The 15678-nt window shown below is 36.3% G+C and overlaps 1 protein-coding gene across 1 annotated transcript in view; it reads right to left on the bottom strand.

Moving 5' to 3' along the window:
* Nucleotides 1-15678, bottom strand: part of DNAH11 (dynein axonemal heavy chain 11) — a 359011-nt gene that overhangs the window by 69740 nt on the left and 273593 nt on the right. The window contains exon 65 of the mRNA XM_055347302.2: nucleotides 14188-14310. Within this exon, the coding sequence (XP_055203277.1) occupies nucleotides 14188-14310 (123 nt within the window). The remainder of the gene's footprint in view (nucleotides 1-14187; nucleotides 14311-15678) is intronic.

The raw sequence follows: 15678 nt of genomic DNA, 5'->3' as shown, positions 1-15678 counted from the left end.
CCATTTCACGTGCAAAGACACACATAGCCTCAAAATAAAGGGATGGAGGAATATTTACCAAGCAAATGGCAAGCCAGCCAAACTAAGCTTCATAAGCGAAGGAGAAATAAAATCCTTTACAGACAAGCAAATGCTGAGAGATTTTGTCACCACCAGGCCTTTCCTGAAGGAAGCACTAAACATGGAAAGGAACAACCGTTGCCAGCCACTGCAAAAACATGCCAAATTGTAAAGACCGTCGACATATGAAGAAACTGCATCAACTAACAGGCAAAACAACCAGCTAGCATCATAATGACAGGATCAAATTCATACATAACAATATTAACCTTAAATGTAAATGGACTAAATGCCCCAATTAAAAGAAGCATGAGGTTCTCGCAATTTTGCTTCTGGGTGCAAGTGACAGAAGCTTTTTTTTTTTCTTTTGAGATGGAGTCTCACTCTGTCACCCAGGCTGCAGTGCAGTGGTGCAATCTCAGCACACTGCAAGCTCTGCCTCCCGGGTTCAAACAATTCTCCTGTCTCAGCCTCCCGAGTAGCTGGGACTACAGGTGCCTGCCACCACACCTGGCTAATTTTTATATTTTTAGTAGAGATGGGGTTTCACCTTGCTGGTCAAGCTGGTCTCAAATCCTGACCTCAGGTGATCCACCCGTCTCAGCCTCCCAAAGTACTGGGATTACAGGCGTGAGCCACTGCGCCTGGCCAACAGAAGCTTTTAACTGGTTAAATGTTTAATCAAGTATCTGAGTTAACCTCCATAAGATGCTTCATGGATGACTTCCTCGCTCTGTGTCTCTCTTGCATATCTATGTATATCCTGAAGCATACAGGATTCCAGTTTGAAAAGCAGAAATGTATCTGCTTGGGGAATAGGTGTTATTTTCTCTGTGAAAAGAGAGGTTAATAGAGGGGGGGAGGATGCTGCCATGCTGTTGGAAAGGAGAAGGATGTCTGCCTATAAAACTGGGTTTTACATCTTGCTCTGAAACATTATTTGATATGTTTAGATTTCCCAGGGATAGTAAATTATACTCAATTGGGGTGTTTATGATCTCTGAAAGGCAAAAATTATATAATGACTCAGTGGGTTTTATCATTGCTGCTAAATTAATTTTTGGTTAATTTCCTATCTGGGAAAATTAAACAGACTGCTAATGTTCTCTCATGACTTGAAGGATCAAAAAGCTACAAAGTTAACCAGAGGGGTGGGAAAAGCAAACAGAATCACTTTGTTGTTTCTGTGAAAGACATGAATCCAGAGGTTATGACTTCTAGAACACTGAAGGTAGCTATGAGCTCTTGAACTTAAATTTCAAATAGGAGCAACAGCAGGTGTGAAGAGCAACATAAAATTTGGAAGTGTGGCTACTTTCTTAAAACAGAGGTTAACCTTAATCCATCTTCCAGCTCCACTCCCCACAGGAACAAATTACACTGGCCCTTGTCACCGCATCACACTGAGAGTCAAGTGGGTGTGAATCTCCAAATCTGGCATGGGGCTGCTCCCTTAGGATTTTTATACATCCCTCTGCAGGAGTGAGCTCCTCCTCTGTCTCTTCCCACTGGCTGAGATTTGCTGGTTTGGAGATGAGAAGCTGCTTAAGTAATCTCAGAACAGAAATAAAATTATTTTTCTGAGTACAAATACCATATATTTGTACTCAGTACCTATTATATTTATGAGTACATAAATATAATATATACTCCTATTTTTCTGAGTACAAATGGTTTAATTGGCTAGGACATGGGGTGAGTAAAAAACATGCTGTTTCATCTAGCAGAGCATAATATTAGACCAAGAAGAGCCACTAGAGATCACTCAACTGATTTTTTTTTTTATGGACCTAAAGAGTTTATGGCTTGGCCAAGGTGGCTTAGCTTAGAGGCAGAGCTGGGACTAGAACCTGGGTCTCTAGACTCCTAGTATAAAGTTCATTTCACTGCATAACATTGCAGGTTAATTTGCTCTGACAGTGGCAGCCTATAATGTCAGCCTCTGTCAACCTGCCTGACTTTCTATCACAAGAGGGTACTGAGAGAATATGATCAACTCAGTAACAATTGACTGCCACTAGAGAAAAACAACAGACACAGTTCAGAGCACACGCCCTGCTAGTCTTTGGTCAGAAACTCTGTCCTTGTTTATGAAGGAGAATAGCAACAACTACCGAAGTATCAAATCCTCATCTGAGATCTATAATTTCTGGTCAATAGATTCATAAATTGAATTATTAATTCATAACATTTTTTACAATAAATCATTCAACTTATATGAAAGTTTTCTATTGTTTAGCTCTCAGGGAAAGAAAATGTATTAAGTGTGCCAAAATGTTTGCTAGTTAACCAAATGAATTATTTTATAATAATGACAACCATCTTCAAATATGTATCATCTATAAATTAACCTTTCATACGTCAGATATGCATAAAAGCCAGGTACACTGGGACTATCAAAATGCTTTCAATGTTTATTCAAAACCCAGCCAAAAAGTGAGTGTCCTGGGACAAAAAGATATCTAACTTCTTCAAATCACGGAAAGTTGTTACTGTTGGAGGATAGCTATGCAAATCACGTTAAAAACACTTGGGAATGATTTCTTGGCTAGTTTTCAAAGTACTTCTGTGACAGAACAATTCAAACACTGTTCCCAATTATCAGTTTCCTGAAAACAAGAATCTCTGTGAGCTGAGAGAGGAACCATTATCTTAATATAACCAAGATGAGAATTTCAATTTAGAGATTATTATCTGAAATTCTTATTTCTAAAATCTTCATCTGAAAACGAATGACGCCCCTTTTACTTTTATTGGAATCGTTCTCAAGATTTAGTATAGTTACTGTTGGAAATGTCATCAGTATTGATTATAAAAACCAAAATGCATTTATTTAGCTATCAGATACTCTGAGTACCTGAACAAACACCATCACTATTTTTCATTGCCATCTAAAACCAAACATGGAAAGCAACATATTTAATTTGGAATCAAGACTTACTATTGTGGTAGACCAGAGTCTTCATTAGAAGTGGCTTTATTAGAAATGGCTGCAGTAGGAATGTTTTCAAAAGATTTGCAAAACCTGCTGTTTGGAGAGAGATGTCCTAAGATATTGTACTATTATACTGAAGGTTCTCACTCTAAGTTGGACAATTCAGATAGCCAACATGTTCTCCGAATAGGAGAAATTCCATTCTGGAGGCTTCATCAGAGCCATTTTGTCAAGGTAAAGAGATAGTAGCTGCTTTTTAAGACAAGCAAATAATATAGCCTACTAATTGGCAGGGGGTGGGGGGAAACACATTTAGGAGAAGAAATAAACTTTTCAATGGACATCTAAAAGCCTTACTGCACATCCTGCTGTTTAAAATTGAAAGCTTCTAGATTAGACTTGGGAGTTCCAACAGCTACAGTCAAGAGTGCAGCGGAAAAGATCAGGTGTAGCAAACGTAGCAAACCACAAGAGGGGAGTTGTTACTTAGCAACCTCAGCGGGAAGGGCTGTGCAAGTTGGTCAAACCCATTTCCCGAAGAAAGGTTTTGGTTGAAAGCTGCACAGCTGGCAAGACGTTCAAGGAAAAGAAGGAAAGAAAACCCTGAATAGAAATCAGTTAATTGTCTTGCTGCTTCATACAGTTAATATAACCAACACGTCCTTCTAAGATAAAAGCAAACTTCAACCAGAATTAAACAACAACAACAACAACAACAACAACAACAACAACAACAACAACATTGGTGTTTCACGAGTCCAGGTAACATTGTACAGGAAAAAAAAAACCCAGAAAAATGAAAAAAAAAAGTCATAAGTAGATTATTTCTCTTTTGATACACACCTACACACACTTCAACATATCCATATTTAAACATCATAATGTAGCATCAAAAACAAAGAAAATTTCATTTGTTTGTTATTTTATTGGAAGATTGCTTTTTAAAAAGAAAATAAAAGAATCTGAGGATTCTTTATCTGAAGCCCTGTTTGGTATTTATTTTCAGATAAAGTCAAACAACTATTACCAAGATGACTGAATGTGAGAATGCTTTATCTGCAAATGCTAAAGATTACACTATTAAGGAAAAAAAAACTTTACTAAATTTAGGAATAGAAAAGCTGTTGGAGATTTGTGGCAATTAAATTTTATTTTGAATTTGGAAATTAGAACAGACTGGAATGCTGAATTCTATTATAGGAGAGCATGAATGAACTTGAAAATAAATCTATTCTTACCAGCAAGGGAAATAATGAGAGAACTACATAACTCTAGAGTTTATTTAAAATCCATAAGCTAGGCCAGGCACGGTGGCTCATGCCTACAATCCCAGCACTTTGGGAGACCGAGGAGGGTGGATCACCTGAGGTCAGGAGTTCAAGACCAGCCTGACCAACATAGTGAAACCCCATCTCTACTAAAAATACAAAAATTAGCCGGGCATGGTGGCGCATGCCTGTAGTTTCAGCTGCTTGGGAGGCTGAGGCAGGGGAATTGTTTGAACTTGGGAGGTGGAGGTTGCAGTGAGCCAGGATTACACCACTGCACTCCAGCCTGGGCGACAGAGCAAGAGTCTGTCTCAAAAAAAAAAAAAACCAAAAAAAATTAAAAAAAAATCCATAAGCTTCCAGCTCAAGAAAGTACATTCTACTACAGTGTAGGGTTCAATTTAACATGTTTCTATCTTAAATCTCACCTAAGTCCTCATTTGAATAGATCTATAGTCAACTATAATTGCATGGCATCAACTCCAAGAACAGAAACATAATAATAGTTAATAAACTGGAAACCTGCTAACTGAAAGCAATTCTTCTTAAACTTAGCATAACTTTCAGGAAATCTAGTCATTATAAAATAAATAAATATAAAATGCCATCTCCCTCTATTTCTGTAAAAATAAATTTTTTAAATCATATAGTTAATATTTCTATTAGCCAATTTTAAGTTCCCCTCTAGAGCATGCTACTTTAAGACTATTAAAATAATAATTGTATGAAAAATACAGAATGAAGTATAAAATACCTTTTAATAATATATGTATATACTCCAAAACAACCTGAAATACATATTGCAGTAGTTACTCCAGTCTTTCAAAAATTATAATAATATTTAAATAATATTTTTAAAAATTCAATAATATTTAGGGGTATTTGAAAGAGTAAAGAGAATTTTATGAAGATGCTTCACAGATCAGCAACTTCTCTAATATGTAAGCCAGTAAATTTGCTTTGGAAAAATTACATGTTGACAAATCTTTCCAGATACATTTTCTGTCGATTGATATAAAATATATTTTATTTAAAATTAGGATTGTCTGGAGCTTGGTGGATTTAATTATTTGTAATTACCCAGCTGTTGTCGGCCTGTGGCCATTTTATGACAGTGGTATCTACTGTGTGGGCCAGGTTCACCTGTATATCTTCTCAAACACAGATTTAATGTGCTATTGATGAAACCATTACTTGAACCAAATTAAAGTCTGGGCTGATGTATTGGTCCACAGGGAGCTGTCAGACATGAAAGGAGTAATTAGTATTCATTACTTCATACTCCACAAAATTCCAATTATTAATGAACTTCAACTTTTGGACTATGCTATATCTATCACAAACATTTCTCAGACATTCATTATTAGGAATAAACTAATACTGGTTAAAAAACAACAACAACAACAACTCCCCCAAACAAATAGAACTAGAATAAACAAAAACACTACTGATAGCCAAAAACTTTCTGAGGGATGTGAGTTTCTCAAAGGAGGATGGTGTTATCCCACCTGAGTGTGAGGACATGATAAAGACATTCTGGGTGAATGTGGCAGCTCAACAGTCCCTGTAGGTTGTTTTCCTGGCTCTCTCTTTTCAATGCTATCTCTTGTCTTTACAATACCAAGGAAAATGTTTGTAAACCCACAGGTTATATAGAGATAGTCACATAGGAAAAAAAAAAAAAAGAGGATAGAGAAATCAAGTAAAATGTTCATTGTTGGAGGTAAACAGGAAGATCCATTATAAAATTTACAAACATGTAGATTAATTTTCAAAAATTTTCTGTTCTTGTTATAACACTGCAAATCAGTAGCTCTATTATTAAATGAATACATAGCAACATTTTCCCCTTAATTTTCTTTTATATTTTCTCCCAACTTTTATTGCATTGAAAAAGGAAAAATAATTCCTATTCGTACCAATCTAATTTTTATTTTACCATATCTCCTACTTTGCATATGTATGAATACTTTTTAGTTTCTTTCCTTTCTTTTAAAGAGTTAGACGAGGAAATAAGAAAGTCTTTATTTTGTTTTAAAGATACTTCTTATCAGGCAAAAATAATGCAATAACAAAAATATCAAAATTTATTCAAAATGCTTTTTAAGAAAATGACTTTTATAGATTTATGGGGTACAAGCGCAGCTTTGTCACCTGGATATATTGTGTGGTGGTGAAGTCTGTGCTTTCAATGTAACCATCACCCAAAAAATATACATTGTGCCCATTAGGTTACTTCTTATCCCTCACTCCACCTTTCAGAGTCTCTAATGTCTATTATTCCATCAAAACACTTCTTTTTTTTTTTTTTTGGAGACACAGTCTCACTCCTTCGCCCAGGCTGGAGTGCAGTGGCACCATCTCGGCTCACTGCGAGCTCCGCCTCCCAGGTTCATGCCATTCTCCTGCCTCAGCCTCCCGAGTAGCTGGGACTACAGGCACCCGCTACTACACCCGGCTAATTTTTTGTATTTTTAGTAGAGAAGGGGTTTCACTGTGTTCGCCAGGCTGGTGTCGATCTCCTGACCTCATGATCCACCTGCCTTGGCCTCCCAAACATCAAAGCACTTTTTAAGCATTTGTAACAAAACTATTTTGAAAGCTTAGAGTGCCCTCAATTTGTTCATTCAAAAATAAAAGTGGGGGAAAAAAAAAGGAGGCAGGAATAGTTCATCATAGGAAGAGGTGGCTAATAGTATTAAATGCGGGAAATCTTTTGGATTATAAAAACAGCAGAAGCATAAAAGTCTCTCTCAGTTCTCTGAAAGACTCCACAATTCTTATATACTACTAGTGAGCATGTACATTTCTAAACACTTTGGAAAACAATTTGGCATTATCTTTTAAAGTTGATTGTGCATACGTTCTACAACCCAACTATCTCACTACAGAACATAAACACTGAAGAATCTTGCTATGTGTACCTGTAGTTGTATGCATGAATGTGTGTACCTGTAGATGTATACATGAATATTCAGTAATATTCATAGCAGCATCACTCATAATAGCAAAACATCTAAAAATAACCAAAATGGCCTTCAATAAGAACGCTAAATAAATTGAGGAATAGTCATATCATTGATTATTACAGTAATAGACCCGGTGTGGTGGCTCATGCCTGTAATCTCAGCACTTTAGGAAGCCAAGGTGGGCAGATCATTTAAGGTCAGGAGTTCGAGACCAGCCTGGTCAACATGGCGAAACCTGTTTCTACTAAAAATACAAAAATTAGCCAGGCCTGGTGGCAGGCGCCTGTAATTCCAGCTACTCGGGCGGCTGAGGCAGGAGAATCTCTTGAACCTGGGAGGTGGAGGTTGCAATGAGCCAAGATCGCGCCACTGCACTCCAGCCTGGATAACAGAGCAAGACTCTGTTTCAAAAAGAATATTATAGTAATGAATTTGCAAGAAGTAGAGCCACAAGGAGCAATGTAGACTAAATCTTAGAAACATATGATTGAGGGAAAAAATCAAGTCCTTTTAAACTATATACACCATAATGGTATTTTTATAAAGCTCCAAAAGAATATGTTGTTTCAGAATATACACACGTGTTAAAACATTATTTTAAATAAAACAATGAAGTGATAAGCAACATTCAGAATCTTCACCTTCCTATGTCTTTGATTTGCATGTCCCCGATGACTAATGATATTGAGCATATTTTCATGTGCTTATTGACTATTTGTAGTTCTTTGGAGAAATGTCTATTTAGATCTTTTATTTATCTTTTAATGGGACAGATCTTTGATCTTCATATGCCTGTCACATTCTAGAAACTTGACTAAATACATATTTATTGACTGAATTAAAAATATATTTTATGTATGTTATTAAAAATATTAAGTAAATAATATTTACTATGTCCTCTCTGTTAGGCTTTATGGAACTGATACATTATTCCAATATGTGAACATTGGCTACCTTTGGAAGTGGAGGCAGAATTGTCAAGGAGGGGAGCACAAAGGTAGCTTAAAGGATATCGGCAATAATTTGAATGGCAGATACATGTCTAATTTATTATGCTTTATAACTTCATATATTATGTATTTTATAGGTATCAGTATTAAATAATAAAATTAAAACACCCTAAAAACCCAAAATACTCCTCCTAGGATGCAACTAGTACAGGACATTTTTTCTGCCTCTTCTCAGTGCCAAGCTAGAAAAGGAAAGTTTTCTCAGTTTAGCAATTGTTTGTGTGTGTTTATTAATTTTAACAAATTTACCCTTAAACGGAAGGTGTGTCCTCTAGCTTTATACAGGAATCTCTTAGCAGACTGCATATCCTGAACAGGCTCTAGGCTTGTTCAAGCTTTGTACATCATCAAAAGAGAACCCCAAGGTCATCAGGTTTTAGCAGGCACCCTGAAGAAGGAAACCATCTTTGGTGTTCCTTGTCTCTCGGAGTTCCTGCTTTTTAGTTGCACTTTTTCTTTTTGTCAACTCAGTAACACATTTCGAAAGGTGTTTTTAATATTTTAACTAACATATTTAGTTTTTGTCTAGTATTTGAATACCTAATCCACCTAGTAACGGAAATAAAAGTTTTATGTTTGTATTGTTCTGTTTTTGTTTTGGTTAACCACCTTTTTAAAGGCATATAGTATATGATTCTTATGCATAAAGAACTTATTATAATCAATTAAAGTTATGTATGAGTGAAAAAAATTAAGCATATTGTAAGGGGGAGAAAAAAATGGCAAAATGACACAGGGAAAATATACTATGTAAAGGAGACGTTAAATAAGGAAAATTAAAATTTCCAGTTAACACTTAACTGCTATTGGCTAAATAGCAGTTAAATCCTAAATATAGTGAATTTAGGCTGTGAAAGGAAAAGTTAAGTAAAATAACATATCACAGGAGGGGGGATTATATGTGTCAAGAAGAAATGAAAGGCCTAGGCTATGTTATAGGAAACTGTAGGTATGAAAAACATAGTTTCCAAAACATTGATGGGGAAATAAATGAGGCTTAGGAAAAAACCGAGGGGGGAAGAGTTAGACTGGTAAAATGGCACTCATAAAAACCCTATCAAAAGATAGTAGTGCCTGTTTATTTGAAAAAGCTTGTTAAAGGATTTTGGGGATAAGACCTCAAAAAGAACAGCAACAAAAGCAACAATATACAAATGGGATTACATCAAGCTAAACAACTTCTGTACAACAAAGGAAACAATCAATGGAGTGAAGAGACAACCTACAGAATGGGGGAAAATATTTGCAAACTATCCTTCTGATCAAGGATTAATAACTAGAATATATAAGGAACTCAACCCGATAGCAACAACAACAACAACAAAAAAGCAAATAATCTGATTTAAAAATGGGTAAAATATCTGAGTAGATCTTTCTCAAAAGAAGACATACAAATGGCCAACGGGTATACGAAATGTGCCCAACATTATTAATCATCAGAGAAATGTTAATCAAAACCACAACGAGGTACCGTCTCATGCCAGTTAGAATGGCTATTATCAAAAAGACAAGAAATAACAAATGTGAGAAAGGGGAACACCTGTACATTGTTGGTGGGAATGTAAATTAGTATAGCCACTATGGAAAACAGTATAGAGATTCCTCATGGTCACGCCACATGATCCAGCAATATGGCTGCTGGGCATATATCCAAAATAAATGAAATCAGTATATTGCAAAAGTATCTGCATTCCCATGTTCACTGCAGCAATATTCACAATAACCTAGATAAGAAACCCTTCTGAGTGTCCAACAATGGGTGAATTGTGATACAGTTTGGATATTTGTCCTCTCCAAATCTCATGTTGAAATGTGACCATCAATGTTGGAGGCGGGCCTGGTGGGAAATGTTTGGGTCATGGGGGCAGATCCCTCATGAATGGCTTGGTGTCCTCCCTCCCTGTGGGAATGAGTTACCTTGAAATATGGTTGTTTAAAAGAGCCTGGCTCCTCCTGCCCACTCTCTATTGCTCCCTTTCTTGCTGTGTGACACATCTGCTCCCCGTTTACCTTCCACCATGATTGTGAGCCTCCTGAGGCTTCACCAGAAGCAGATGCTGGCACTGTGCTTCCTTTACAGCCTACAGAACCATGAGTTAAATCAACCTCTTTAAAAAAAAAAAAAAAAATTACCCAGTCTCAGGTATTCCTTTATAGCAATGCAAAACAGATGAATACAAATGGGTAAAGAAATTGTGGTATATATACACAGTGAAATACTATTCATCCATAAAAAGGAATGACGCTGTCATTTGCAGCAACATGGATGGAACTGGAGGGTATTATGTTAAATGAAATTAGTCAGGCACAGAAAGAAAAATATGGCATTTTCTTAACTCATATGCAGGAGCTAAAAAATCGGGTCTCATGGAGGCAAAGAGGAGAATGGTGGTTACAAGAGGCCAGGAAGAGAAGTTGGCGGGGGAGGTGGAAGATAAGGAAAAGCTGGTTAGTGGGTACAAAAATACAGTTAGAAGGAATAATTCTAGTATTCAATAGAATAGTAGGAAAATTATAGTTACCAATAATTTATTATATATTTTAATATAGCTAGAAGAGAAGAACTGTAATGTTTTCAACACAAAGAAAAGTGTTTGACATGGTAGATATCCCAGTCACCCTGACTTGATCATCACACATCGTATACATGTATCAAAATATCTCAGGTACCCCCAAAATATGTACAACTATGACGTAGCAATTAAAAAACATAAAAAAGAGAAAAACCTGTTTAAGAAACTAGGTTTTCACATAAACTTCATATAGCTATAAGGTATGCAAGAGGACATTAATTAATGTCTCTGGGTCCCCATTTTTCTCATGGGAAAAGAGCAGAGGGAAGACAGGGTACCCTCTGTTTTTCTGGCTGTATAGAGTCTCCCTAGATAATCACATCCACCATGATAGCATAACTGCTTCTCCAGATAAATATTCCCCAATCTACGTGGTCAACCAACATCCTTTTACTAAGCTCCATACTCAGATATCCAACTGCTTTTTAGACTTCTGTTTTAGAAATGAGTGTTAAAGAAGTACCTCAACCTTTGCATGTCTAGTAAGAGAAATTATTAGTTCTTTCCCTACACTTACTCTTATTTCTATATACATCTCTCCATAAAGCACAGTATCATTTACCTGACAGAAGGCAGAAGAAAACATCCTTAAATCTTCCTTTTTCCCCACCATAATATCCAATTAATTACCATAAACTGGTGGTATTAACTCCTTGATATCACACTGATTTGTCCCCTCCACTCTTTCCACTGTCACTGCCTAAGTTTAGGCTCATACCATGTCTCAAATGGATTACTACAATTATTTACTAACTAGACTCTGACTCTAGGTCCACGCCCCTTCAGTCAATACTTTTAGAAACATTCATCTGATCACACTGCTTCCAGTGTGCTCAAGAGTTCTTACTAGCTTCCCCACTGACTTATGATCATGATTCTCAAGTGAAAATATGGAGACTCCAGGAAAGCATGGTCCCTTAGTTAAAAACAACTGGTACTACCAACTAGTGTCACTGATAAAAACAGGCCCCTTGAGTGTATTTAGGAGGGGTTGGAAATTATCAACACATAGCAAAAGGCCAACGTAGGGATCAACCAAGGAAGTCTGTGCTCTGGGTCCTGCTCTCCTCTCCAGTCTTATCTGTCCCAGTCCACATCCTTCTCTCTTCCTCCCCAACACAGACTCTCCACCCATTTGGATTCTATTTGCAGTTCCCCAAAGCTGTTGGATTGTTTTGTGTGTTTTACTATTTGAAATTAGGGCTCTCTGTCCAGGATTCTCTTTTCCCACTTGTCTACCTCACAAATACCTACTTAACTTTTGAGTCTTGCATTAAACAAAATGTAATCAAAGGTAATTTTTTCCAGGAAGTCTTTCCAAGTCTCCACTATGGAACTGACAACTCCTTGCCATGTATACGTCTATCACCACACCAACGGTTCTGCTTTACATTCACTGATTGTTTATAGGTCTATCTTTCCTTATGGAAGTGTAGCTTCCTCAAGTGCAGGGTCTGTGTCTTATCATACTAAATCTGCAGCCCCCAGTATAGTACCTGGCATATAGCAGTGCTCAGAGAAGGTTTACTCAATGACTGACAGGATATATAAGGACTCCACTGGCACTCATAGTCTCTGGGTGAAGATAGTCTAAAAACATCTGCATGAAGAGGGAAGGAGGAACAGCTGATGATAGAGAGTTGAGATTCACCCTCAAACAAGTGGTTGTTCCCACACATAAGGGTTTAGGAGCCAGGATTAAGGTAACAACTGCATGCAATCAGCACCATTTGTTACATTCTTAACAGATTATCTTTAATCTTCTTGGCCTTAAAAGAAATGCAAGAATGATATGATCAATTCATCAAGGCTTAACAGAGAGTACATATTCAGTAAATATTATTAATTTGAATTAAATTGTTCTGGCCTGATATTTTGTGATAAAGACTTGAAGCTCTATGTAAAATCTGTTTCTAAAATTGAAGACCTCTAGAATCCTCACTGATAGTTAACTATGTCCATACTGAGAATCATGACTCAAATTTATCAGCCTTTGGAAATTTCTGATTATCCAACTATATATGTAATAAGAGTCATCAAATTGCTTACACCTAAATTGTGCTATTGAAAGTTGAAATTGAAGCTCAGAGAACATGCATTTCACTGATAAAAATTTTAAGTCTTTATAATAGAGTCAGAACCTTAATAACAAGGATTTCACTTCAGTGACATTCAAGATTTTACACTATATTTTTAACACATCAGACACAGCTACAATTATATTTATGTTAAGAGTTGCAGTTTGTCAAGTGGCTTGTTAGATTGTTCTAAATGTGTGCCTGGGTAAATTTTGGTTTATTAAACAATTATAAGTTGTCAGTCACTCTAAATGGATTTACTTAGTGATTGTATGATAAATACCATACTAATCAGTTAGAGACCAAGAAGTTAGTCACCCTGATGTAGGGCTATTTCCACTTAAAATTGACAAGAATAATCTAGTGATGAAAAAGGGGACAGATACCTTAGAGGCAGAGCGTGGGCGTTAAGAAAGAACAGGGTGGGGGAAGTTCTGAAATTATATATCTTTGAAGAAAAAAAGAAGAGAGGGAAGGAAATTCAGTGAATTAAGTCTAGTGAATGTTGGTTGTGTGAAGAGGCATAAGGAGTCTCTGGAGTGCCAGTTTCCCCTATGCCCATCCAGACTTGATTGAAGACACAATTGCTGCACCTGACCTTTCACACATTCATAGGAAAGTGACATGATGACTCCTCAGAAATGGCTTCAATGCCCCTGAGAGAATGTTCTGGAAAGTATATTGTCTTGGGGGAATGGCAGTCTCTTAGAAAGTCACATATAGCTCCTGGAGGGGTAGGGGGAATTATTTCTCTGTTGTTGACAATCCAATACTGTTGGCATAAGAGATGATTTCAGGGACCCATTAATGAACTCTCCTTTTCTGAATGGTTACATTTTAAGTATATTAGAAAAAACAGAGCTAGCACAGTAAACCCATGCTGATTTTAAAAAATAGTGAATGGATTTAAAATCTAATTAAAGAAAAACATTAAACAGGGTACAAGTGATATGTAGATAGGCAGCCCTATTCAAGGTGTTCTGCAAATTACTGAAGTTAGAGAAACATTGGCATAAATTGAAAAAGAGGCAACTATTCTCAGATTTATAACAATACATTTTTTGGCCTATAAATCAGGAATTGGATAAAACAAATCTAAATCCATCAAATAAATAGTCTGAAAGTCTGGATAATGTTGCAGTTGCTTTGGTCATGGAGTGTAGGTGCATGAAATGGAAACTCAGAAATATCACTGAGATTTCAATAGACTGCTTGACTATGAAGCTAAGAAATAGATGCTGCTGCTGAAAATCATTTAGCACGATATATATGTTAAAAATCCAAGAATACTTACTTTCCTTTTTTAATTGTGTTCCTGCCAAGTAGTGGATCCAGGACTGGATCTATCGTTTCCCCGAGATTTTCAATTAAGATGACATCACCAAAGGCCAAAGCAGTTTCAATGGCATTCAAAAACCTTAAAATTCAGTGGGATTTGAGATAATAAAATGTAAATCGGCACAAAATGTTCAAAAATTTTTAAATGATCAAATTATATTTAATGTAGATATTCTAAATGGGACAAACTTAGAGAAAACTATTTTATAAAGTAGTAGTTTCCTTCCACTAGATTACACAGAAATTAAAGATGAGATTTTAAGATACATTTTAGTCATATTTTCAAAGTGAAATTTAATAGTTTGAACTAATAAATCTATGTATAGATTAGTTGCTTGTAATAGCAACTGTAGTTGAAATAAGTGTAAGTTACCCAACTATCATACATTTAAATTCATTTGATGGGTCTTTTTTAAGTAAAGTTTCATGTATTAAATGCTTTAAACTTGATCAAACTTTTATTTTTTTTAAACCTTTAAGTTTAGTCACTTAAAATGGTGAGCTATCATTTTATTTTGGTCTTACTCTCCACAAAATATCTCCCTACCAAAAATAATTTTCTCCAAGTATTCAGATAAACAAAAACTACGTAAAAAAAAATAGAGATGGTGGTCTCACTCTCTTGTCCAGGCTGGAGTGCAGCGGCATGTTTATGGTTCAATGTAGCCTCAATCTCCTGGGCTCAAGTGATCCTCCTGCCTCAGCCTCTCAAGTAGCTGGGACTACAGGTAGGCACTACCATAGCTGGCAACTTTTTTTTTTTTTTTTTGATAGAGATGGGGGTCTCACTATGTTGCTCAGGGTGGTCTTGAATTCCTGGCTTCAAGCAATCCTCCTGTATCAGCCTCCTAAAGTGCTGGGATTATAGGCATGAGCTACTGCACCTGGCCTAAGAACTACATTTACTTGTATAACTACAGAAATTTCTTATTTCACTCTACGTATAAAAAGAGGATGGAAGGGTCAAGTGAAATATCCATAGTTCTAAAATAATTTATTCAACATTAACTGAATAGCAACTGCATACAAGACAGCTTTCTATCTATCAGACAGTATGATCATGATGACTCAGTAACAGAAATTCCTGGAGTAGATTCAGGTCTCAAAAGTGACATGTAAATCTTGACTAAGATAATAAATTAACTTCAGGCACCCAATGTTGGGACTTGTAGCCATGTTAAGATCCTTCTATAGGCAGAGTATAGATTTAGAAATATGACCGTAAACATCATTAAGCCTGGAGGCACCCTTGACAATTCTTGTGTTACTATCCAAACACTCCAGAGAAGGAATATAATATATATCCATTCTTGGCTTTAGAAAATTTACATATTTTCCCCCACAGACACAATGTTTGTTCTAACCTTCAATCTTATCTCTTCTTCAGATAATTGGATGCCATCCAACAAGAATGCCTTTTCAACAGAGATACTTTATATGAAACATG

This window comes from Gorilla gorilla, chromosome 6 (genome assembly GCF_029281585.2).
Source record: "Gorilla gorilla gorilla isolate KB3781 chromosome 6, NHGRI_mGorGor1-v2.1_pri, whole genome shotgun sequence".
In the NCBI taxonomy this organism is placed as follows: Eukaryota; Metazoa; Chordata; class Mammalia; order Primates; family Hominidae; genus Gorilla; species Gorilla gorilla.
Note: the sequence above shows the minus strand (reverse complement) of the source record. Positions and strands in the feature narration are given on the sequence as shown.